Source organism: Meles meles, chromosome 7 (genome assembly GCF_922984935.1).
Source record: "Meles meles chromosome 7, mMelMel3.1 paternal haplotype, whole genome shotgun sequence".
Taxonomy (NCBI): Eukaryota; Metazoa; Chordata; class Mammalia; order Carnivora; family Mustelidae; genus Meles; species Meles meles.
This window is the reverse complement of record NC_060072.1, coordinates 102,128,575-102,154,315: the sequence shown is the minus strand read 5'-3', so window position 1 is coordinate 102,154,315 and position 25,741 is coordinate 102,128,575. Positions and strand designations below refer to the sequence as shown.

General features: G+C 42.5%; 1 protein-coding gene across 1 annotated transcript in view; it reads left to right on the top strand.

Annotated features, from left to right (window-relative positions):
* The window catches only part of PPM1H (protein phosphatase, Mg2+/Mn2+ dependent 1H), a 258,148-nt gene that overhangs the window by 82,136 nt on the left and 150,271 nt on the right, over nucleotides 1-25,741 (top strand). The window contains exon 2 of the mRNA XM_046011468.1: nucleotides 14,096-14,261. Within this exon, the coding sequence (XP_045867424.1) occupies nucleotides 14,096-14,261 (166 nt within the window). The remainder of the gene's footprint in view (nucleotides 1-14,095; nucleotides 14,262-25,741) is intronic.

The window sequence follows — 25,741 nt, the reverse complement described above, 5'->3', positions numbered from 1 at the left end:
CTACTTAGTGGTGACATTGTAGTGTTTAAGAACTGTAGTAAAGAAGTGCTTGTCAAGTACCCTTCGAATGATGTGGTTACAATGAGTGTTGAAGGTGGCATTTGTCAGACAAGAGGAGGTTAAGATCATTTTAGGCGGGGGAGGCATATGTCTGGGAATTGTGTGCAGTAGCACTGCTTTCTGTAAACCAGTGGCAGGTTTGTTGTTGTTTTATGGCAGAGAATAAGGAGGTGTGAGGGGAGAGCCGATGAGAGAGGAGGATGAGGATAAGGGCCAAATCATGAAGGCCCACATGTGGCAAGCTGTGGAGTTTACATTTCCCCCTAAAATCTTAAGAGTCCATTTGAAGGAATTGGAACATGGGGAGACATGGCCGTATTTGTGGCTGAGAAAGGCCAGTGTGGCCATGTTGTGCAGGATTTACTGGTGTGGGGTGGGGGGGACAACCAGTTAGGAGGTTTTTGTAATTGAACTTGGCCTAAACTAAGTACTAGTTGCGACATTCAGGCTGAGTGAGGGACTAGATGTGGGTGAGAGTATACTCAGAAGTTAGGAGGACAAGGCTGTTCCTTGGAATTCTTGGTTTACTAAGGCAGGAACAACAGGAGGAGGATCGCCTTTGAGACGGTGGTGGACAGCAGAAGGAAGGCGAAACGAGTGAAGGTTTGGGGTAGCCTGCATGTGTGCGGTATGTAAATGCAGAGATCCCAAAACGCATCCAGAAATACAGGTCAGACCCGCCAGAGCTCTGTGTGGTAGATATGAGTACGGCAGTGCTTAGTGTTTGGGTCTTAAATGAAGCCTTGGGAATAGAACTGCTCTCCCAGGGAAGGTCCGGTAGGAAGAAAAACAAGCCAAACGGGAGCCCCAGGGAATGGCAACATTGAGGCTCATTTGCGCACTCCCACGTTAACAGACTAGTTGGGAATAGGAAGTTTGAGTTAATCAAATTTCTGCTGGCCATGTGGCTAAAGAGTAGCCGTATGCCAAATACGGCTTACCAGGTATCACAGGATTGTCTTAGACAAGGACCACTCTAAAGCTGTGTTCCATAATTAATTTTAGCTCTGAAAGCAGGTGAGATTTTACATTAACTGGAGTTGGGGGTGGGGACAGATAGAGACTCAACAGATGGAAAAGAAGCCTTGGAACGTTCTCTTTTGGGGCACCTGGGTGGCTTAGTTGTTAAGCGTCTGCCTTTGGCTCAGGTCATGATCCCAGGGTCCTGGGATGGAGTCCCCGCATCAGGCTCCTTGCTAGGCGGGAAGCCTGCTTCTCCCTCTCCCACTCCTCTTGCTTGTGTTCCCTCTCTTGCTGTGTCTCTCTGTCAGATAAATAAATTTCTAAAACAACAACAACAACAACAACAACAACAACAAAATGTTCTCTTTCAGTGCAGACATCTCAGAGTGCCCCCAGAATGGTGGTCAGCCAGCTTTTGGACATTTCCAGTGAAGGGGATTTCTGCTTTCTGCCATAACTCACCGTGTTGCTGTGCAGCTTTGCACTGATGACTTCTGAATTGTTTTTGTGCTACTTCCAAGTTCTTCTTTGACCCCTGGAGTCTCCCTCCTGCACAGCAGTCTCAGTGTTGAGAGAGTGCCGGCCCGGCCTGCTTGGACCAGTGCACCAGGCCGCACTGGTACAGAGCATTGCTCTTGGCAGGTACTTGGTTAAAGACCAGAGACCAGCACTGGGGTTAAGATTCCACTGGACATGCGTGAGGTTCTTTTCTATCAGCCACTTGGTGGCAGCTGTTTGGGGCTCCCTCTATGTGTCCTGCTCCCGAGTTCATTAGAACTTATAATTAAATAAATTTTTTCATTTGAAACAGAGTTATTTTCCTTGAAGCCAGTTGATGGGAAGCCCCCATAAAACTATTTTAAGCTTTATGAAACAAATAGGCTTAGAATTCACTTATTATTCTAGTGGATGGGATGTTATGGAGAAAATAAGTTCATGTGTTCATTCATTCAGCTAACAGCTAGTGAGAGCCCACTCCCTGCTGTGTGACTTGAGATGGGGGAAAACAACTAAAATCAACACAGGGCATTGCCGAGCTTACCTCTCTCTTGGACTAGTTGAACTATGTTGGTGGCCCACCTTGTCCTTTTTATTTAAGGATGATACTGGGCATCCAGTTTAATAGTTTATATCCTTGTCAGTGCATTTATCTCCTTCAAGGCCATAACAAAGTCTCATGGTACTTTATAGAGAGCTTTTTGAGGGTGTAGAGATCATTTTACCTAAAATGAAACCCCTGTTTGGCCCTTCTGGGGCCTGGAGCTTTCAATGTTTTTTTTTCCCTTGTGAATTAGGGAGGATTGAAATGTTAATGGACTTGCCCTGGGCCTAGGCACAAAGATAAAAATGTTTGACCAGACAACAACCAGCTTTCAAAGGGCTACTCTTTATTCAGGCTTTAACCTGGGGGGTGGGGGGTGGGGGGACGACAACAGACTTTCTCTACAAATGAGACTGAAGATTTTTCAAAGCAGATTATTTTCAATGAAAATAAAGTGTTTTGTGTCTTTTTTTTTTTTAAGATTTTATTTATTTATTTGACAGACAGAGATCACAAGTAGACAGAGAGGCAGACCCATAGAAAGGAGGAAGCAGGCTCCCTGCTGAGCAGGACCTGGGATCCACACCTGAGCGGAAGGCAGAGGCTTTTAACCCACTGAGCCACCCAGGTGCCCGTATGTCTTTTTTTAAACAATGACTTAAGTAATGAGTGGGAAATTTATTATTGCTGTTAATGTACATTTGCAGGAATTCTGTGCTTGCCAAAGATATGTTGGCGTGCTGAAGCCATGGCACGTGTCACAATTCCTTCTTGCGGTACCTGTGTTCTATTTATAGGCTGTTGTGCAACTAATTACAAGAGCTTTGTTTGTGTGAACACAGTACATCATTTAAAACCTCAGTTGCTAGGAGAAAATGCCAGAACAGCTTGTCTAGGATGTTTAAATGAATCATTTTGCATAGGGTATTATTGATGGAGCCAATAATGAGGACAATGAGACCACCTTTCTTGTGTGTAGGGTTAGGAGTATTAACTAAGTTGTTAAATGTAAAGCTCGTTTCTGACACTCACACAATCACCCTGAGCGGAAAGTAGTGGTCATTGCCCCCATCTTACTGATAAGAAGTGGAGGCCCAGGAAGATAAAGTGAAAGTCACACATGTGCTGGCTGATGAGGCATTCAGACCTGGGGAGTCTGGTTCCAGAGCCTCTCTGTTCTTAACTGCCTCCCACATTTCTAGCAGATAGGTACATGTTGCCTGCCCCTCTGGGCGTTTCCTGCTCTGTTGTGTGTGGAGGCAGCTAAGTCCGTGCATTTCAGGTGGACGAGTGGCCTTCCCCTCCCATAAAAGAACTCATGTTTTAAAGGTCTTTCCTAAAACCAGGACTCAGAATTCTCAAGTTAGAGTTTCGTCCTTTTTACCACCAAACAACCCTCTTCTGTATAAAATTATTGTTCTTGTGTTGCCTTGATGTTCAAAAGGAATGTAGGGGAGGTCTGGATTGTCCAGAACCTTGTTCATCCCAGAGAAAGGGAGAAGTCAAGATTGTATGACTTTTTGAGGAAACTGCTGATTAAAAAGTTGTGTATTTTTTTTTTTGATGTCTGTTGAGATTAGAGTATTTTTATCTTTTGGTTTCATTTTGTCAGTTTCAGCCTTTTTGAAATTCACAGTTTTAAATTTGAGATGGAGTTTCATTTTGTTTTGGAAAAAAATGCATTTCTCTGACATTGGTGATAGTTCTGATATATCCGGTAAATTAAGAAAGGAAACCTTATCTTTAGAAATAGTAGCTTTGAGCACATTGCTTTTTTTTTTCTTTAATTGCCAACAAAAACTTCTGCAAGTAATATTGTTCTAAAGTTGCTTTATTTAATGCAAAATCTCCAAACCTGACATCCGTTTTGGGTAGGTTTTATTTTCTTTCTGCTTGCCCCCAACAGAGCAGCGCTGTGGCTTTGAATGGGAATGACTCCAGCATCTGACAGGGCACAGACTTCCTTATTTAAATGTGGAAGCTGGACTTTGGTGATATTAATGGTTTTGCCAAAAAGATCTGGTGAATAATTGAAAGGAAATGCCCAGCAACAGCTTTCTGGTTTTTACCTTTGCTTTGTTGAAAGCTCATTTCAAAACAGCCAATATGAAGAAGAAAACATTGTTTTTTATGTGGGGAGATTGATATGACAATATCATAGCTTCTTTTGACCTTGGGTATTTGTTCTTTAATCTTCAGTTATTTAATTATATTGGTGAGAAGCTGATGATGACCCCCCCAAATGCTAGCAGCAAAGTATATCCAAAGCTAAAGTTACTAATAACACCAAGGTGCACATTAAATTCTGTCCAAATTGGTAGCTCTTTTCTCTGCTTCACTTCTGTATTACATGTAATAATACAAAGTTGTCAGTATTCGACTGTTTTTGACCTACAACAATTTTAGACCATTCGGTGGAATAGTTAATTAAGTTCAGGAGTCAGCACGCATTTTCTGTGAAGGTATAGACAGTAAATAATATATAAAGGCTTTGCAGGCAGTGTGTGCAAAGTTCAAAACTATGAACGGCCGTTGTACCTGGAAAGCCACAACTAAAAATATGTAAGTGAGTAAACATGGATGTATCCCACTAAAACAGTAAAATTACTGACGCTGAAATTTAGACTTCATATAACTTTCACAGGTTGCAAAATATTCTTTATCCCCCCCCCCCCACATACATAAAAATGCAAAAACTATTTTTGGGGTCCATACAAAACAAGCAGTGGCCCAGATTTAGGCCACGAGCCATAGTTTGTGGACCCCTGGTGAAGTCAACGTGGGCTGCCACTGCCTTTATAATTTCTGGTACCAAGAATTTTCTGTTCACTGACCTTAGAGCAATTTCATTATCTCCTCCTCCAGCACTCCCCACCCCCAAGTCTTGTTCCTTTCTCCCCTGTGACCCATGTCCAACCGGTCTTCCTGGGAATTCTCAGTTCTTTCACCTCCTCTGAAACCCTCACTTCTACCCAGTGCCGGTGCTTGAGTCATGACCCCTTGGTCACCTAGACTATAGTAAGAGACCCTGGCTGATCACTTCACCTTTGTCATTTATCCTCTATAAACCATCCTCCATTCAGCCATGTTATTTTCCTAAACAGTTTTGGTCGTATGAATCCTTTGTGTGTCATAAGCTCTGTAGGATAAAGTTCCATAGACTTTCAGGGTCTCGTTCTGAGGTAGCTCCCTCAGCAAACCTATACTCAGACCACACCTAAACCCTCTTTATGAAGTTTATGTCACTCTCTGCTTTCACGGGCCGTTCCTCTGCCTGGAGAGCCTTTCCTTGTCTTTTCTCTGATTGTTGATTTTCTCCTTCATTCCGTCAGGCTGAACTTGGATGCCACTCCTCTATGATACTTTACCTGACTCTCTGGTTGCAGAGTTGTCTCCTCTTCTGTGTGCCCCGATCCCTTGTGACACACAACTGGAGCATGGCATCAGTCTGGGCAAACTGTACTTATTGTCAGGAGGTCTCCCAACAACAGATGACTGTGGGCTTCTTGGGAGTGGAAACCACATCCTAGTCTTCTTGGTGCATCCCCATGTGGTTCCACAGTAAATATATTTAAAATAAACTTTTCAGTCAGTATATTATGTATCTGATAAGTGCCTTTGGTTTACTTATGAAGTCCCACAGATCAGGATGCAGGGTTGTAGAACCAAACGCCTTGGGTCCAGGCTGGTTACCTCGGTGGTATAAGCTGCCAGAGTGAGGTCTGGGGTGAGCTAGGGAAGATATGTCCTACCTCTGATTGCCGTCACAGGAGACTGAGACACTTGAGTAACCTGATGTACTGTTTTTCAAGAGAAATGGGAAAATGAAGACTTTAATGTAAATATCCCAATTTTTTCAACATTGGCAACTAGTTCCCTTTTTTTTCCCCAATTAAGAATTTATTTGAGAGAGAGAGAGAGCAAGAAAGAGAGAGCTAGCATGAGCAGGGGGAGGGGCAGACGGAGAGGGAGAAGCGGGCTTCCTGCTGACCAGGGAGCCCAACTCGGGGCTCAGTCCTGTCCCAGCACTCCGGGATCAGGACCTGAGCAGAAAGCAGACGCTTGATGGACTGAGCCACCCAGGCGTTCCCTGCTAGTTCACTTTTTAAAAAAACATTTTGTGGGCAAAAACTTTAAAATAGTAACCTCTCTGGGGGCTGAATATGGCTCTTGAGATCCCAGTTAGTCCCTTGATTGGTCACATCCCTTCATGACAGGGCCTGGGAACCAGAGGTGTGAGGTTGCCAGCTGGAGAAGACGTGCCTGTATGTGTTCTTTTTCCACCCATGGTTTACCTTCCTTCCCGACCACCTGCCTCCTGCACGTGTTGGGACGTAGCTACCTGCCAAAAGGGGGAGAGCCTCACACCCCAGAAAATTCCAGTTCCTGACATCCTTTTTCCCCCCTACCTTGTCACACCTGACTGACCGTTAACTCATGGGCTGGGATGACCTCCCCTGAGGTGGCCAAAACTGTCAGGGAGAAGCTCTTATTCTCCCTGAATGTTCTGGTTGTTTTTGCTGATGGCTGTTATCAAAGGCTTAGCTTCCTGGCAGAGGCATGGTTTTCTAGTATACCAAGAATGAGAGGTTACTAACTCCCTTGGAGGTAGGGATTAAGTTGTCCATATATTCCAGCTTATTTGGGTGGTCAGTAGCCCCTTCAGAGAGTCACATGAAACATTACCTAGGAGGTTACTTAGAAAAGACAATTTTCTAATGACATGGAGGATATTGGGAGATGGAGAGGAGAAGGAAGTTGAGGGAAATTGGAAGGGGAGGAGAACTATAAGAGACCATGGACTCTGAAAGACAACCTGAGGGTTTTGAAGGGGCGGGGGTTGGAGGTTGGGGGAACCAGGTGGTGGGTAATAGGGAGGGCATGTATTGCATGGAGCACTGGGTGTTGTGTAAAAACAATGAATACTGTTACGCTGAAAAAATAAATAAATATTAAAAAAAACAGAAAAGACAATTTTAATAATCAGTAGTTCTATTTGGTCTTCCATAAATGATTCATTTCCATTCCCTCCCCCTACAGCCTTTTGCTGTCTGCTTCTCAATTATATATGAATCAGCAATCTCTCACTTCACCTGATAGCCTTTGTCAATTACTTTCTCCTTCTTAGCCAGTGTAATTACTGCCTGCTTAGCAGTAGTAACACTAGTGTAAACTTTATAGCCTGAACTGTTCAGGCCTTTATTTCTTTTGAAAACAAAGCAATATAGGGGCGCCTCGGTGGCTCAGTGGGTTGGGCCTCTGCCCGGGTCCTGGGGTCTTGGGATCAAGCCCCGCATCGGGCTCTCTGCTCAGTGGGGAGCCTGCTTCCCCCTTCTCTCTCTGCCTGCCTCTCTGCCTGCTTGTGGTCTCTCTGTCAGATAGATAAATAAAAAACAAAAACAAAACAAAAAAAAGAAAGCAATATAATAATAACGACCAAAACAACCAAGCCAGATTCTGTATTTGGTCATCTTCTGTCGGATCTGAGACCTGAGCTTTTGAATCCAGGAGCCTAGGGGTCCAGAAATGGCATCTGTGGGCAGGTCTGGATGGACATCTAGAAACAACGCAGTCATGACCCTGTGAGTGCTTTCCTACGTACTGAACGCTGTCGCATGCGGCTTCATTGTTGTAATAATTTTGAGTAGAGGACTCAGAGGAGCAGATGTCCTTGCTCAAGAACAGTCCCTGTTCTGGCAAGTGTCATGTGATGCTGCTTGAAGGCTCTGGGTTCATGAAGGTGGCCATGTGTCCTGGAGGCAGACAGAGGGGAGATTTTCACAACTGCATAAAGTCCCTTGGACCCAACAGAAGGAAGAGCTAGCTTTGTATTGGATATAATATTAATAAATAATATATCCTGAGTGCTCACTGGGTACCAGACACTCTTAAATACTTCCCATGCTGGGGCATTTAATTCTCATGCTTTGTGTGATTGAAGAGGACTACTATCCCCATTTTAAAGAGAGAAAGTAACTTGCCCAGGAACACACAGCTAGACTAGTATTTAGCGGAGACCAGGTCTGGACTAGGTCTCTCCAACCATTGTTCCTGTTGTGATGTCTCAGGTGCATATGGTCGGGGTGGAGGTTGGTGAGGAAGGAGGGGACAGCCGTCACGTACTAGCACAGTAAGTGATGCTTGGAATCCTTCAAAGAAAATGTCAGCTGGGACTCTCCTATCTTGATTGTCTTTGTAAACCCTTTTGAGAATGGTTCCATTGCCTATTCTCTGGGCCTGTGTCTTTTGTGACAGGGCTCATGGCTTGAGTATACTTGAGGGTACTTACTTGTCTGAATTTAGTAATAGCTACCTGTTGTCTGTGTCATAGTATCAGGGAAGTGTCCTTGTAGCCAAGATTTTGAGCAGATGATAAGGCAGATAACTTGATAATTTAACAACCACAATTAAAACCAGGAATTTACTGCTGAGATTGTTGAGTTTTTAAAAATTTGTGACTAGAGTATTTCACAAACAGAAGGAAAAGAAGTTTCTTACACAGATATATATGACAGTGACACGGAATCAATCGTTCGCTCCTTTGAAATAGGTTTTGCTACCGCTTTGGCCTCAAGGTCACCTTCATGCTGGTACTCAGATCATAGCTTCACGTTGTGTCTAATACACACATAGGACTTCTGACTTCCAAGTCTTTCAAACTCTGTGTGTGCCTGTTCTTACAAGGCGGAGAATCTAGGTGTTTGGGTACAGTTGAAGGTAGACAAAGCCCTAAAACAGATTTAACTTTATCACACATCTCTCTACCAGGGCAGATGTGCCGTGGTCTTCTCAGAGATGGAAGAACTGAATGTAAGCTCTTCATGTTGAGGAGACAGAGGCATTCTTCCTGTTCATCCTCCAACAGTTCTCCCTCCCCCCCGCGTTTTAATCCTAACTTCAGATTTTTCCAGTTCTTGACTGATGACCAGAAATCCCCCCTCGTCAGCACACAGGTAACTTAGCCACTCCTAGAATTTAATCCACAAAGCACTGCTCAAGAACTGAAGTTTACAGAAGTTAAGTAGGTTGGCTGAACACTTTGCCCGTCCACTTGGCGGTGATTTAACCTTTAACAAGAACAATAGTGGTGGCTAACTCACAGATCTGACAGGAGGCTTAAGTGAGTTAAGCTCATTAGCTGTAAAGCTAATGACAGTGCCTGGCACATAGTTCATTCTCAACAAATGTGAGAGAGTGTTATTCCTCCACATCTCGCAAGTAGCAGAGTTGATTCCTGGTTTTCGTTCACTCATTTAGCAAACATTTGTTGAGCACCTGCTGTGTGCTTGTTCTGGGGAGAGAGCCCGCGTTCTTCATTGCTATGCTCATTGCCTCCAGTTCAATTCCAAGGAAGATAGCTTCCCTCTTTGTAGGCAATTGGAAAATAATGTCCCTAAAGATAGGACAGTTCCTGGTCCACCAGCATTTTGCTTTTAAGTCTTTAAACTAAGCATCAGGCTAAGATAAAAAATGCACATCTTAAAGTCATTCTAAAGTCATTCCTCTCGATCTCAAGATAGTGCTGACTTTATGCCGGAGCAGAAGATAAGTAGGGAGTGTAGCTATGGGTACAGCTGCTTAGATTAAATAAAATTATTGAATCTATTAATAGCGTGATGTTCCTTTGCTTGGGGAAACAAAGTGTTTCTCAGTTTACTTTTAGAGGAATTGAAGATTTCATGTACGTTTTATAAACAGAGAACAAAATAAAATATTTAAATTGATAGAGGCCAGGCTTTTTAAAACCAGAGTGCTTTAAGGAGAACCAGGTCATGGTGGACCTGGGTGGCTCAGTCATTAAGTCCGCCTTCAGCTCAGGTCATGATCAAGCCCTCAATCCGGCTCCCTGCTCAGCGGGAAGCCTGCTTCTCCCACTCTCACTCCCTCTGCTTGTGTTCCGTCTCTCTCTGTCAAATAAATAAGTAAAATCCTAAAAAAAAAGAAGAAGAAGAAGAAGAACCATGTTTTTCTAGCAAAGATGGAGTAAGGGATTTGAAATGATATGAAATATGGGACAAGAATTGTGGGGTTTTTTTTGTTGTTGTTATTGTTGTTGAAGGCAATGGTTTTAAATTAATCTGACTTTAATATCTGAATAATCACCGGATATCTGACCAAACAGGCTTCCCAGGTTGGGGCTGCTGTCTTCCCATCAGGGCAACATTTCTGACTGTTTGATATTTCATTAGTGTCATTCACAAGCTGTATTCAACCTGAAATGGCAAAGTAAGGCCACTAGTGGTCTATCACAGTTCTCTGGCTTTGATGAGTCATTGCAGTACAGCATTCTGAACCAAGTGCGGGTAAGAATAGATACACAATAGGAAAATAAAACAACTGAGAGCCGAAGCAGAAATTGCTGGGAGCTCACAAGTATGTTCATGGCTCTGCCGTATTTAGCTGCATGACTTTGTACACAGCGGAGCCCTCCAGAGCCCCAGGCTGCTCGTGCACAAAAGAAAGTTTCTAAGGTTTCTTGCTCAAGTTAGGTCAACTTTGGAGTTTAATATCCACTGAGAGCAAGAGGAGGTAAAGCCCTTTCAGGTGCCCACGGTTCAGGATGTATGTAATTATAGTAGCTTTGTTGACTGGTGGAAAACAGCAGTGGCGGATGAGTCAGCCTGGCCTGTCGCTATTGGAGACCAGTGATGCTTTTTTTCTTACAGAAAGACTTGACTGCAGCCCAAGTTTAGATGCCAGTGGTAGGGGTGATACCAAGTTCCAGAAATAGCAGCCGGGATGTTGTACAGAGGATGATATGGAGGGGACAGTTGTCACGAATTGGTTTTCCCAGCCAAACCTCCACTTCCGCTTTCCGTGGGGAAGCCGTTCGTGGGAGAGGAATGGGGAGGGTATCGTCCCCAGCCAGCCAGCCAGCAGCCCACCCCTCACGGGTTGGTTGACAAGTCGCTAGCCATGACTGAGAAGAGGCAGGTGGTATTTCAAACCGCCTTCCTCTGCCCGGTTTGGTTCTCCAAAGGTAGATGCGAGAAGGAGACTCCGGACAAACGCATGTGCTCTGCCAGCTGCAAACTGCGGGACCAAACGTGGACTCATCTCAAGACAGGAAGAGATGAGGTATCCCTCATCCTCCCTCTGGGTCCGTTCTCCACTAGTTACAGAAGAGGCAGCTTATTCCCATTTCTGTCACGCCTGATAGTGAGCTCCCTGATTCTAATCTGCTGCTCCTGTGCCTCCCCACACGGTTCAGCCTGGCCTACCACAGACCGTGCAAGCCCCCATGTGTAATAGGAAGAGATGGGGTTGGGGGGGGTTCGTTCTGCATCCTAGCGACACCACTTCCTGGCTGCAAAACCTACCTGGACTAATTGATTTAGCTGAGGTGGTGAGTGTGGTAGTATTAATAGTCTTCAAGCACACGGTGACTTAAACCATAGGAAATTACATTTTTTTTAAAAGATTTTATTTATTTATTTGTCAGGGAGAGAAAGATCACAAGTAGGCAGAGAGGTAGACAGAGGCAGAGGGAGAGGTAGGCTCCCTGCCGAGCAAGGAGCCCGATATGGGACTTGATCCCAGGACGCTGGGATCATGACCTGAGCCGAAGGCAGCCGCTTAACTAACTGAGCCACTCAGGCGTCCCAGGAAATTACATTTTAACTTAAACCATATGAAAGTCTCTCCTCCTGAAGGAGGGAGAGTGAAGATGGGGCAGAAAACTAGGCCTTGATCTCTCCCAGCCCCATCCCTCCATCAGCAAGGGTGTGTCATAAACACAAGAGACAGATTTGACCTCAGAGGTCACAAGGATCCCCACCTCCCTGCACAGGCCCCTAGACAGTGAGTTTCAGACTCTGTAAGCAGCGATGTACTTTTTAAAAATCTTACACAGAAGTGTAATACATAAAGTGAGTAAAAGTAGGCTTTTGTGTATAAACATATGCTTACATTGAAATTTATAATAAACCCCGTAAGGATTATGGAACAGTTTTGATTAACCCAAAAATTTGAGATAAGGGCAATAATAGATGACAGGTGTGGTCTTTTTCATATAACATATAGATAAGCAATTGCAAGTGATATATTTTTTTTAATTTCTCCTCCCAGTCAAGTGGTAAGTCAATTAAAGAGAAAAGATAGGCATATTATGCCAAAGCTGCCTGAATATGTAGACCATGGACATTTCTATGTTCACGTATAACAGATGGGAATGAACTTCTAAATTACTGCATTTTTTCCCAAAATGCTGTACATTTAAAAAATAAATTTAAAGTAAATATTAAGGGGCACCTGGGTGGCTGGGTTGGTTAAGTGTCTTTCTGCCTTTGGCTGAGGCTCAGTTCATGGTCTCCAGGTCCTGGGATTGGCATTGCCCCTCCTCTGTCTCAAATGAATAAATAATTTTTTTTTAAATGAAGTAAATGTTAAAACATCTGAAACATGTCCATACACTCCCAACATTTGGTAGAAGGATGCTTGAAACACACTCTTAGATCTTGGGGCACTCAGATCCCCATTTCCTCTCTGTTTCCTGTTTGGTTGTGGTGAGTGTGCATTGGATTATGGAAATCTACGCAGTTTTTATTTTTTTATTTTTCATTTAAGATTTTATTTATTTATTTGACAGACAGAGATCACAAGTAGGCAGAGAGGCAGGCAGAGAGAGAGGGAAGCAGGCTGCCTGCCGAGCAGAGAGCCCAATGCGGGCCTCGATCCCAGGACCCTGGGTTCATGACCTGAGCTGAAGGCAGAGGCTTTAACCCACTGAGCCACTCAGGCGCCCCTACACAGTTTTTAATACTGAGAACCATTTGATATTAAAAAAATGGATAAATTTGGGTAAGGTCTGCAGTCTGATTAACAGTATTTCATCAGTGTTAGCTGCCTATTGTGCTATTCTACTGTAGGGGTGTCAGATAATACAGGTGGGGGAAAGGTGCCTGAAACTGCATTGTTTTAGCAATTTACTCTGAGTCTATAATTATTTCAGGATTCAAAATTTTAAAAAGTTATTTGAAAAGGATTATCTTCTACTTACGAGGGAATACAACCAGCTTGATAGAGTGGTGTACACATCACACTTACAGAATGGATTTCTAGATTTCCTACTATCTCACCTTAAAAAATAAAAAAAGCATCTTTTCTTTTCCTTGCTACTGAGTTCTGTTCCCCACCCCTCCACATTCATTCGGTCACCTACTGTGACACTGTTGAAGTTTTGAAAAGAAAACACAGCCAATGGCAAAGAGAGCTCTCTCTTTTGGGAAATCTATTTTGGCTGCTAATTAATTACTTAATAAGAAAATGATGCTGAAACCCAAAAGTTCACCTGCAGTCACCTGATACGGAAAGGTAGATGAATGATGTAGCATGTTCTTCTAAAACATTCCTATGCTTAAAACTCTTACTAATTAGGCCAAAGCATTATCAACATGCTATAATATCATATGGTCACATGTCCAAATCAGAGTCCCCTATAGCCTAATGTAATGGTACAATGTGATGAATATTATTCTATAGGAGAAAAAAATGAAGGATTAAAGATAATTTTTAAAATACACCTTTGATGACCTCTCTTCTCTGTGAATAAAGTAAAAGTGGGCACAGCGGTAGTGAAATGTGGTTCTCTGTTCTCCTGGATTTTACAGTGTGCTGTAAATTACTGCACTGTCTTGTTCTTTGATAAGATTAATGGTGGGTTTTGCTCTTTATCACTTGGAGAAATGCAACAGAATTCCCCCCAGCCTGCCCATCCATCTCTATGGTAATTGTCAAAAGAGTATCTCCTGTGTTTTGACCAAAATGGATTGGTGGGATTGCTCACAGCTGTCAGACACCTGGGAAGGTGAGCTGGGCTGGAAATAGTGCTTTAGGAAATGTTTTAATGTGTGCTAATATAATTCCATTTTAGCAAAATTAGTTTACTTGGGAACATAAAGTAACAAGATCACAGGGTCCTGTGCTCTAGGTAGGGCTTTAGTTTTGGAGCCTGCCAAGGCTGACCCTTGAGACTGGGCTCTGAACTTTCCTGAAATCACCGTCTGACCACTCTTCTGGTTTCTTCTGCAGGGTTATCAATGCCGGGAAGAGCACACATAATGAAGACCAAGCCAGCTGTGAGGTCCTCACTGTGAAGAAGAAAGCAGGGGCCATTACCTCAACCCCGAACAGGAACTCGGCTAAGAGACGGTCCTCCCTTCCCAATGGGGAGGGGCTGCAACTGAAGGAGAACTCGGTAAGATCCTCTTCACCCCCAGTTCTCAGGTGAGAGGCACATGGGCACCCGGCCCCGCTGTGAGGAGCTAGAGCTGAATCCCATCTGCAGTGGGAGAGAGAAAGGCAGTGTCCCCAGCATACAGTCCCAGCTGGAGGTGACACGTGTGTGAAGAGCTGGTGCTTATTCAGTTCTTAACACTTAGAGTAAAAACACCCACATCGTAGATAGGTTTTGTTGAGATACAATATGTATATTGTTTGGTGGTTGTAAAAGAGCCACTTAAAAGATTTTCGTGAAAGAAGTGGTCTCCGGAAGCCTCTCCTGAGGGATGGAAGGAACTCTAGCCATTGGCTTACAGCCCTGCCCCGGCTCTGCCCCCTTCTTGCGCTGGCCTGTCTGTCAGAGTTGTCCAGCGGGAGCCTCTGGCTGATGCTCTTCCCAGTTAGTCCTTGTCTCAGTTGGCCCAAAGCCCTTGTATCCCGGGGGGCAGCCCTGCAGACTGAATGCCCTGTTGACAAACCGTAACGTTTCTCCTCTCTTCGGTTTCCGGAGAAGAAAGCAGACATCTTCAGAAAGTTCTGAAGAAGCACTCAGTAAAGTATAGGGAATAATCGGTACTCTGTCTACCCGTGGATTATTTAGCTTACAGAAAAGAAACTTTGAGATGATCCGAATGTGACTTTTTATTCTAGTAATCTTGCAGATATTTTTGTATATTCATTTTTAGAGGATTGTAAAGGGCCCAGGAATCTTTTCTCCGTGTAAGAAATAGTATCTCATTGGGTTTATATGCAGGGAATGAGACTCCTGATTTATTTGGTTCATACTAGTTCAACTTAGAAACTCAGTGACCTATAGAGACTCATCAATTGTACTTGTGTTCAAGGCTAAAGGAAGCATTGACTGGGATTTTCCCAAAGGGCCAGAGTCAAGGACTCAGATGGGCAGTACAGAAGAAAGTGGTTAAGGGCACAGGCTCTGGAATAGTAGGTTTCAGGATAATTCATCATAGTCCGTCATTTATCAAACCATTTAATTTTAGCATAGTTATTTTTTCTTTGAGCCTTAGTTTCCTAGAAAAAGGAGTAATAATAGTTACTATTACCGAGTATGGTGGGAAAAGACTGGTTGGAAGTATGAAATCCGTTGTCTGTGGAAATGTTGAGCCAGTGTCTTAATTAATAAATCCTTGATAAATGTGAGCAGTTACTATCCTAAAGTCAGTTCCACTTGAGGGATTCTCTGTGGATAATGTCCACTGAATTATGTCTGTTTATCTATTTGGTAGTGAGCGATCACACAATTTTCCTTCATGCCTATTTGACAGGATTGTTTCAAGGATTGAGTTATTATGGAAAAGGGCTCAGAGCCTGTGAGGTATTGATGATAATTGATATGGGTGCCAGTGACTTCATGTTGCTCTTTCCCCTGATCGTTCTCCCCTGCCACCAGGATATGAGGTGATTTCTGTAAAAATTAGTCAGCACTGACATTTGGCCCGAGGCTAGTTGATGATGTCATTTTTCCTTGTTGCTAAGTTCCTCCTAGAAATAGAGCCAGGAGTAACTTTTTAACTCCTGGTTCTTAAGAACAGTGAAACCAGGAACACCTGGGTGTCTCAGTCACTTAAGTGTCTGAATCTTGGTTTCGGCTCAGGTCATGATCTCAGGGTCCTTAGATCGAGAACCCCCCACCCCTAGTGGGGCTCTCCACTGAGCATAGAGCCTGCTTAAGATTCTTTCCCTCTCCAGGGCACCTGGGTGGCTTAGTTAGTTAAGCGTCTTCTGTCTACTCAGGTCATGATTCCAGGGTCCTGGGATTGAGCCCTGTGTGGGGCTCCCTGCTCAGTGCAGAGTCTGCTTCTCCCTCGGCCCCTCACCCCCCACTCTCTTTCTCTTGTTCTCTCTCAAATAAATACATTTAAAAAAAATCTTGGGGGTGCCTCAGTGGCTCAGTCATTAAGCATCTGTCTTCAGGTCAGGTCATGATCCCAGGGTCCTGGGATCAAGTCCCTCATTGGGCTGCCTGCTCAGTGGGAAGCCTGCTTCTCTCTCTCCCATTCCTCCTGCTTGTGTTCCCTCTCTAGTTGTGTCTCTCTATCAAATAAATAAATAAAATCTTTAAATAAATAAAAATTTTAAATCTTAAAAAAAAATTCTCCCTTGCCTTCTGTCCCATCGCCTACCCGCCTCTTGTCAATAAATAAATAAATGTTGTGGGTTTTGTTTTGAAACAAACAAACAAAAAGAGCAGTGAAACCAGTGTCTTAGTTCTTTAGGATGGAGCTATGAACCTCGCTTGTAATCATTCTTTAGCTCTGTGGGGTCCTTGTTCCAGGAGGCAGCGAGGAGATGCCAAGCAGAGTAGACACTTTCCGCCCCTCCATTTCCTGCATCAGCTGTAGGCACCTCACTTCTATCTGCCTTATATATTAGGCTTTTTATTAAGAGTTTAAGGCAAGAGCCGTGCTGCTGTTTTTTAATTATGGGAAATTATACATAACCTAAAATTTATCATCTTAGCCAATTTTTAGGTGTACAGTATAGTGGCATCAAAGACTTTATTCCCATTACTGACCTCCATCTCCAGAACTTCTTCTGAAATTGAAACTCTACCCATTAAACTCTAACCCCTGTTCTTCCCTGTCCTCAGCCCCTGGCAGTTAACTATTTTACTTTTTTCTCTACAAATTTGACTACTCTAGGTACCTCATATAAGTGGAATTATACAATATTTGTCATTTTGTGTCTGGTTTATTTCATTTACAATGTATTCAGAATTCATCTGTGTTGTAGAATGTGTCAAAGTTTCATTCTTTGTTAAGACTGAATAATACTCCATTGTTATGTATACATACCATTTTATCAATTTGTCCATCAGGGGACACTTGCTTCTATCTTCTGGCTATCGTGAATAATATTGCTATAAATATAGGTCTACAGATATCTATCAGTCCCTGCTTTCAGTTCTTTTGGGTTTATGGCCAGAGTGGAATTGCTGGATGATAGAGTAATTCTAAGTTTTTGAGGAGCTGCCATACTGTTTTCTCCAGTAGCTGCATCATTTTCCATTACAACCAGCAATGCACAGGAATCCAATTTCTCCCCATTCTTGCCAACACTTGTTGATTTCTGGTGTTTTTTTTTTGTTTTGTTTTGTTTTTAAGTACCCATCCTAATGGGTGTGAAGTGGTATCTCCTAGTTTTGTATTTCCCTAATGGTTAGTGATGTTGAGCATTTTTTATGTGTTTATTGGCCAGATAGGGCTTCTTCTTTTTTTCTTTAAGATTTTATTTATTTATTTATTTAACAGACAGAGATTACAAGTAGGCAGAGAGGCAGGCAGAGAGAGAGGAGGAAACCAGGCTCTCTGCCAAGCAAAGAGCCCCATGTGGGGCTTGATCCCAGGTATCCAGGATCATGACCTGAGCAGAAGGCAGAGGCTTTAACCCACTGAGGCACCCAGGTGCCCCCAGATATAGCTTCTTAAATGAAACATCAAGTGTTCTTTTTCAGTATTTATCTTTCTATCTTTGAATCCTTTGCCCATTTTTTTTTTTTATTTTTAAATTTTTGGGGCGCCTGGGTGGCTCAGTGGGTTAAGCCGCTGCCTTCAGCTCAGGTCATGATCTCAGGGTCCTGGGATCGAGTCCACATCGGGCTCTCTGCTCAGTGGAGAGCCTGCTTCCCTTCCTCTCTCTCTGCCTGCCTCTCTTGTGATTTCTCTCTGTCAAATAAGTAAATAAAATCTTTTAAAAAAAAATTTTTTTTGGCACCTGGTTGGCTCAGTGGGTTAAAGCCTCTGCTTTCAGCTCAGGTCATGATCTCAGGGTCCTGGGATCGAGCCCCGCATTGGGCTCTCTGCTCAGCAGGAAGCCTTCTTCCTCCTCTCTCTCTGTCTGCCTCTCTTCTACTTGTGATCTCTGTCAAATAAATAAAATCTTTAACCAAAAAAAAAATAATAAAATTTTTAATTTTTTTATAAACATATAATGTATATTAGCCCCAGGGCTACAGGTCTGTGAATCGCCAGGTTTACACACTTCACAGCACTCACCATAGCACATATCCTCCCCAATGTCCATAACCCTACCACCCTCTCCCAGTCCCCCTCCCTGCAGCAACCCTCAGTTTCTTGTGATTTTAAGAGCCTCTTATGGTTGTCTCCCGCCCAATCCCATCTTGTTTCATTTATTCTTTTCCTACCCCCCAACCCCCCCACGTTGCATCTCTACTTCCTCATATCAGGGAGATCATATGATAGTTGTCTTTCTCCGATTGACTTATTTCACTAAGCATGATACCCTCTAGTTCCATCCACGTTGTTGCAAATGGCAAGATTTCATTTCTTTTGATGGCTGCATAGTATTGCATTGTATATGTATACCACCTCTTCTTTATCCATTCATCTGTTGATGGACATCTAGGTTCTTTCCATAGTTTGGCTATTGTGGACATTGCTGCTATAAACATTCTGGTGCATGTGCCCCTTTGGATCACTACGTTTGTATCTTCAGAGTAAATACACGGTAGTGCAATTGCTGGGTCATAGGGTAGCTCTATTTTCAACTTTTTGAGGAACCTCCATGCTGTTTTCCAGAGTGGTTGCACCAGCTTGCATTCCTACCAACAGGGGTAGGAGGGTTCCCCTTTCTCTGCATCCTCGCCAGCATGTCATTTCCTGACTTGTTAATTTTAGCCATTCTGACTGGTGTGAGGTGGTATCTCATTGTGGTTTTGATTTGTATTTCCCTGATGCCGAGTGATGTGGAACATTTTTTCATGTGTCTGTTGGCCATCTGGCTGTCTTCTTTGCTGAAATGTCTGTTCATGTCCTCTGCCCATTTCTTCATTGGATTATTCGTTTTTGGGTGTTGAGTTTGCTAAGCTTTTTATACATTTTGGAAACTAGCCCTTATCTGATATGTCTTTTGCAAATATCTTCTCCCATTCTGTCCATTGTCTGGGTTTGTTAACTGTTTCCTTTGCTGTGCAAAAGCTTTTGATCTTGATGAAGTCCCAATAGTTCATTTTTTCCCTTGCTTCCCTTGCCTTTGCCAATGTTCCTAGGAAGACGTTGCTGTGGCTGAGGTCGAAGAGGTTGCTGCCTGTGTTCTCCTCAAGGATTTTGATGGATTCCTTTCTCACATTGAGGTCCTTCATTTTGAGTCTATTTTCGTGTGTGGTGTAAGGAAATGGTCCAGTTTCATTTTTCTGCATGTGGCTGTCCGATTTTCCCAACACCATTTGTTGAAGAAGCTGTCTCTTTCCCACTTGGCATTCTTTCCTGCTTTGTTGAAAATTGGTTGACCATGGAGTTGAGGGTCTATTTCTGGACTCTCTATTTGGTTCCATTGATCTATGTGTCTGTTTTTGTGCCAGGACCATACTGTCTTGATGATGACAGCTTTGTGATAGAGCTTGAAGTCTGGAATTGTGATGCCACCAACTTTGGCTTTCTTTTTCAGTATTCCTCTGGCTATTCGAGGTCTTTTCTGGTTCCATATAAATTTTAGGATTATTTGTTCCATTTCTCTGAAAATAATGGATGGGATTTTGATAGGGATTGCATTAAATGTGTAGATTGCTTTAGGTAGCATAGACATTTTCACAATATTTTTTCTTCCAATCCAGGAGCATGGAATGTTTTTCCATTTCTTTGTGTCTTCCTCAATTTCTTTCATGAGTACTTTATAGTTTTCTGAGTATAGATCCTTTGCCTCTTTGGTTAGGTTTATTCCTAGGTATCTTATGGTTTTGGGTGCAATTGTAAATGGGATTGACTCCCTAATTTCTCTTTTTTCTGTCTTGTTGTTGGTGTAAAGAAATGCAACTGATTTCTGTGCATTGATTTTGTATCCTGACACTTTAATGAATTCATGTACATGTTCTAGCAGTTTTGGAGTGGAGTCTTTTGGGTTTTCCACATATAGTATCATATCATCTGCAAAGAGTGGTAGTTTGACTTCTTCTTTGCTGATTTGGATGCCTTTAATTTCTTTTTGTTTTCTGATTGCTGAGGCTAGGATTTCTAGTACTATGTTGAATAGCAGTGGTGATAATGGACATCCCTGCTGTGTTCCTGACCTTAGCAGAAAAGCTTTCAGTTTTTCTCCGTTGAGAATGATATTTGTGGTGGGTTTTTCATAGATGGCTTTGATAATATTGAGGTATGTGCCCTCTATCCCTACACTTTGAAGGGTTTTGATCAGGAAGGGATGCTGTACTTTGTCAAATGCTTTTTCAGCATCTATTGAGAATATCATATGGTTCTTGTTCTTTCTTTTAGTAATGTATTGTGTCACATTGATTGATTTGCACATGTTTAACCAACCTTGTAGCCCTGGAATAAATCCCACTTGGTTGTGGTGAATAATCCTTTTAATGTACTGTTGAATCCTATTGGCTAGTATTTTGGTGAGAATTTTTGCATCTGTGTTCATCAAGGATATTGGTTGTAGTTCTCTTTTTTGGTGGGATCCTTGTCTGGTTTTGGGATCAAGGTGATGCTGGCCTCATAAAATGAGTTTGGAAGTTTTCCTTCCATTTCTATTTTTTTGGAACAGTTTCAGGAGAATAGGAATTAGTTCTTCTTTAAATGTTTGGTAGAATTCCCCTGGGAAGCCGTCTGGCCCTGGGCTTTTGTTTCTTTGGAGATTTTTGATGACTGTTTCAATCTCCTTACTAGTTATGGGTCTGTTCAGGTTTTCTATTTCTTCCTGGTTCAGTTGTGGTGGTTTATATGTCTCTAGGAATGCATCCATTTCTTCCATATTGTCAAATTTGTTGGCGTAGAGTTGCTCATAGTATGTTCTTATAATTGTCTGTATTTCTTTGGTGTTAGTTGTGATCTCTCTCTTTCATTCATGATTTTATTTATTTGGGACCTTTTTCTTTTCTTTTTGATAAGTCTGGCCAGGGGTTTATCAATCTTATTAATTATTTCAAGAACCAGCTCCTAGTTTCGTTGATTTGTTCTCTGTTTTTTGGGTTTCTGTTTCATTTATTTCTGCTTTGATCTTTATGATTTCTCTTCTCCTGCTGGGTTTAGGGTTTTTTTCTTGTTCTTTCTCCAGCTCCTTTAGGTGTAGGGTTAGGTTGTGTACTTGAGACCTTTCTTGTTTCTTGAGAAAGGCTTGTACTGCTATATATTTTCCTCTCAGGACTGCCTTTGTTGCGTCCCACAGATTTTGAACCGTTATGTTTTCATTATCATTTGTTTCCATTCATTTTTTCAATTCTTCTTTAATTTCCTGGTTGACCCATTCCTTCTTTAGAAGGATGCTGTTTAGTCTCCATGTATTTGGGTTCTTTCCAGCTTTCCTCTTGTGATTGAGTTCTAGCTTCGGAGCATTGTGGTCTGAAAATATGCAGGGAATGATCATAATCTTTTGATACCGGTTGAGACCTGATTTAGGACCCAGGATGTGATCTATTCTGGAGAATGTTCCATGTGCACTAGAGAATAATGTGTATTCTGTTGCTTTGGGATGGAATGTTCTGAATATATGTGTGATGTCCATCTGGTCCAGTGTGTCATTTAAGATCTTTATTTCCTTGTTGATCTTTTGCTTGGATGATCTGTCCATTTCAGTGAGGGGAGTGATAAAGTCCCCTACTATTATTGTATTATCGTCAATGTGTTTCTTTGATTTTGTTATTAATTGGTTTATATAGTTGGCTGCTCCCATGTTAGGGGCATAGATATTTAAAATTGTGAGATCTTCTTGTTGGACAGACCCTTTGAGTAGGATATAGTGTCCTTCCTCATCTCTTATTACAGTCTTTGGCTTAAAATCTAATTGATCTGATGTAAGGATTGCCACCCCAGCTTTCTTCTGATGCCCATTAGCATGGTAAATTGTTTTCCACCCCCTCACTTTAAATCTGGAGGTGTCTTCGGGTCTAAAATGAGTTTCTTGTAGGCAACATATAGATGGGTTTTGTTTTTTTATCCAATCTGGTACCCTGTATCTTTTGATTGGGGCATTGAGCCCACTTACATTCAGGGTAACTATTGAGAGATATGAATTTAGTGCCATTGTATTGCCTGTAAGGTGACTGTTACTGTATTGTCTCTGTTCCTTTCTGATCTACTACTTTTAAAGTCTCTCTTTTCTTAGAGGACCCCTTTCAATATTTCCTGTAGAGCTGGTTTGGTGTTTGCAAATTCTTTCAGTTTTTGTTTGTCCTGAAAACTTTTTATCTCTCCTTCTATTTTCAGTGATAGCCTAGCTGGATATAGTATTCTTGGCTGCATGTTTTTCTCGTTTAGTGCTCTGAATATATCATGCCAGCTCTTTCTGGCCTGCCAGGTGTCTGTGGATAAGTCTGCTGCCAATCTAATACTTTTACCATTGTATGTTACAAACTTCTTTTCCTGGGCTGCTTTCAGGATTTTCTCTTTGTCACTAAGACTTGCAAATTTTACTATTAGGTGAGGGGGTGTTGACCTATTCTTATTGATTTTGAGGGGGGTTCTCTGCACCTCCTGGATTTTGATGCTTGTTCCCTTTGCCATATTAGGGAAATTCTCTCCAATAATTCTCTCCAATATATCTTCTGCTCCCCTCTCTCTTTCTTCTTCTTCTGGAATCCCAATTATTCTAATGTTGTTTTGTCTTATGGTGTCACTTATCTCTCGAATTCTCCCCTCGTGGTCCAGTATTTGTTTGCCTCTCTTTTGCTCAGCTTCTTTATTCTCTGTCATTTGATCTTCTAAATCACTAATTCTTTCTTCTGCCTCATTTCTCCTAGCAGTGAGAGCCTCCATTTTTTATTGAACCTCATTAATAGCTTTTTTAATTTCAACTTGGTTAGATTTTTGTTCTTTTATTTCTCCAGAAAGAGCTCTTATTTCTCCAGAGAGGGTTTCTTTGACATCTTCCATGCCTTTTTCGAGCCCGGCTAGAACCTTGAGAATCATCATTCTGAACTCTAGATCTGACATATTGCCAAAGTTTGTATTGTTTAGGTCCCTAGCCTTTGGTACTGCCTCTTGTTCTTTTTTTTTCTTTTTCTTTTTCTTTTTTTTTTTGTGGTGAGTTTTTCCGCCTTGTCATTTTGTCCAGATAAGAACATATGAATCAACAAATAAAATACTAAAAGGGTGGCAATGACCCCAGGAAAATGTGCTTTAACCAAATCAGAAGAGACCCACGTGGAAACTTTCTGTAAGATACAAATCCTGTGTTTCTGAACAAGGAAAGGTGGGAAGGGGGTTCCTGTGGGAATGGGGAGTAAGGGGTTGGGGACTGGGAGGTAATGAGACAAAATGATCACATCAGTTCTGGAGTTGGACTGAGTTCAAATCTTAGCTCTGCTCCTTCACTAAATAAGGAACCTTGAGCAAGTTTCCTGTGCTCTTCTCCACCCAGGAGGCTGGTTCCGGTGCTGCACAAAGACTTGCCTCCTCAACACGGGGTCTGAAAGGGCTCCTCCTTTGCCCATTTCTAAGTTAGGTGATCCATCATGTTGTTTGCACTACTTTTTAAAAGCTCGAAAACTGTGGTTTGCTGTGCCAGGTAAACCCCTGAGCACTTGCTGTGTATCAGAAGCTAGATGCTGAGAATTCAGCAGGGAATAAAACTGACAACAGTCCTTACCTACAGGGAACTTACATCCCTTGAGGGAAACAAACAATTAAAATGTATCCCACAGCAGATACTAAGTCTATGGAGAAGAACAAAGCAGACACCCACGTGTACAGGAAGTGGAGGTATGGGTGGTTAAAGAAGGTGCCACTAAGAAGGCTGTTTGAGCACAGGCTGGAAAGTGCAGCTGTTTGGATGGAGAGCTTTCTGACGTTTTAGACAACTGCAAGGACCCTGAGGCAGGAACAGGTCTGGTGTTCTCCGGGATCAGCAAGGAGGTGCACATGGCTGGAGCAGAGAGAGTGAAGTCAGGATTGCAGGAGATGTTGTCAGAAAGGCAATGAGAGTGGGGTGAGGCCATCTGGCAGGACCTGGACAGCTGTTGTCAGGACTTGGGCTTCTACTCTGAATGAACAATTTGCTAGCAGGGCATGCTGGATATACTGCTTAAAAGAAGCTAGTGACTTTTCCCATTTAGAAGACGTCCCTTACCTCAAATACAGTGGTGCTTAGAAAGGGTAGTGACAGTATAAGGCACAGCACAAATCCTCTGCAGGGGACAAGTAAGGTGGCTCTGCCCCTTCCCCCTCTGTGTGTCTGTTCCTTCACCTACCAAACAGGTGTTGAGCATTGAGGCTGTCTTGGGGGCAAGATGAGCTCAATACAGTTCCAGTCGTCCTCCTAGCGCTGAATTGAGGAGGGCGTGAGAGTCAACAAGTCAGCGGCACTACAGTGGAGTGAGTTTCAGGAGAAAGATTTTAAACATTTTTAAATTTAAATTTTAAAATTTAAAGTTTTAAATTTAAAAAATCCAGGTTCCTGGGTAACCTAACTCAGATGGGTTACTGATGGTTTGGGGAACAACAGAGGAAAGGGAATGGATCAGATTAGAGAATGGCTCCTGGAGAAAGTGACATCTGAGCTGTCATTTAAAAAAAGTGAATTGGGAGGGGAGGGCCCCTGGGTGACTCTGTTGGTTAGGCATCCGACTCTGGATCTCAGCTCAGGTGTTGCTCTCAGGATCATGAGTTCAGTCCCACATTGGACTCCTTATTCAGCACGGAGTCTGCTTGTCCCTCTTCCTCAGCTCCTTCCCTTGGTCATGCGCACACTTCCTCTTTCTCTCAAATAAATAATTTTTCAAATATTTTTTTAAAACATTTTATTTATTTGACAGAGAGAGCGAGAGACCACAAGTAGGCAGAGAGGCAGGCAGAGAGAGAGAGGGAAGCAGGCTCCCCAATGCGGGGCTCAATCCCAGGACCCTGAGATCATGACCTGAGCTGAAGGCAGAGGCTTAACCCACTGAGCCACCAAATAAATGCTTTAAAAAAAATTTCTCCCTCCTTTCTTGACGTCTCATCGCCAGTCAACTTAGTAAGGTCAAATATTTCCAGAAGGTGTCTTTCATGTATAATATCACCTTCATCTTAGAAAGAAGACCTAAAATGTCTGGAATTTTATATATGATGACATTTCTTAAATTGAGTGGCAGTTGGGCAGCTGGGTAGCAATAAGGTGATTTTTTTTTTCTTCCTATGGATAATTATTAATTGGTACAAAGATTTTAAGACTACTTTAATTCATCCCTCATGCCAACTCAGAGAATTATTTTATCCTATTAGGACAAGTAATCTTTTTAGTCAAAGGAGTCAATAGTTAATCCTCTTGTTAAAATAAATCTTAAAATTGGTGGAGGAAATAGTATGAACTATGTTCTGCCTCCCTTCCATGAGGCATTCACTGAAGGAGTATTGTTTCCTACAGTACTTGATGAGTTCTTGACAGCAGCACCTTCCAAGAAATCACAAGTTAATTTCAGTTTCCCTCTACATATAAAAACAATACATTGGGAGCTAAAGAAGCAATGTTCGAAAGAAGCCCTAAAGCTTAAAAGAGATACAA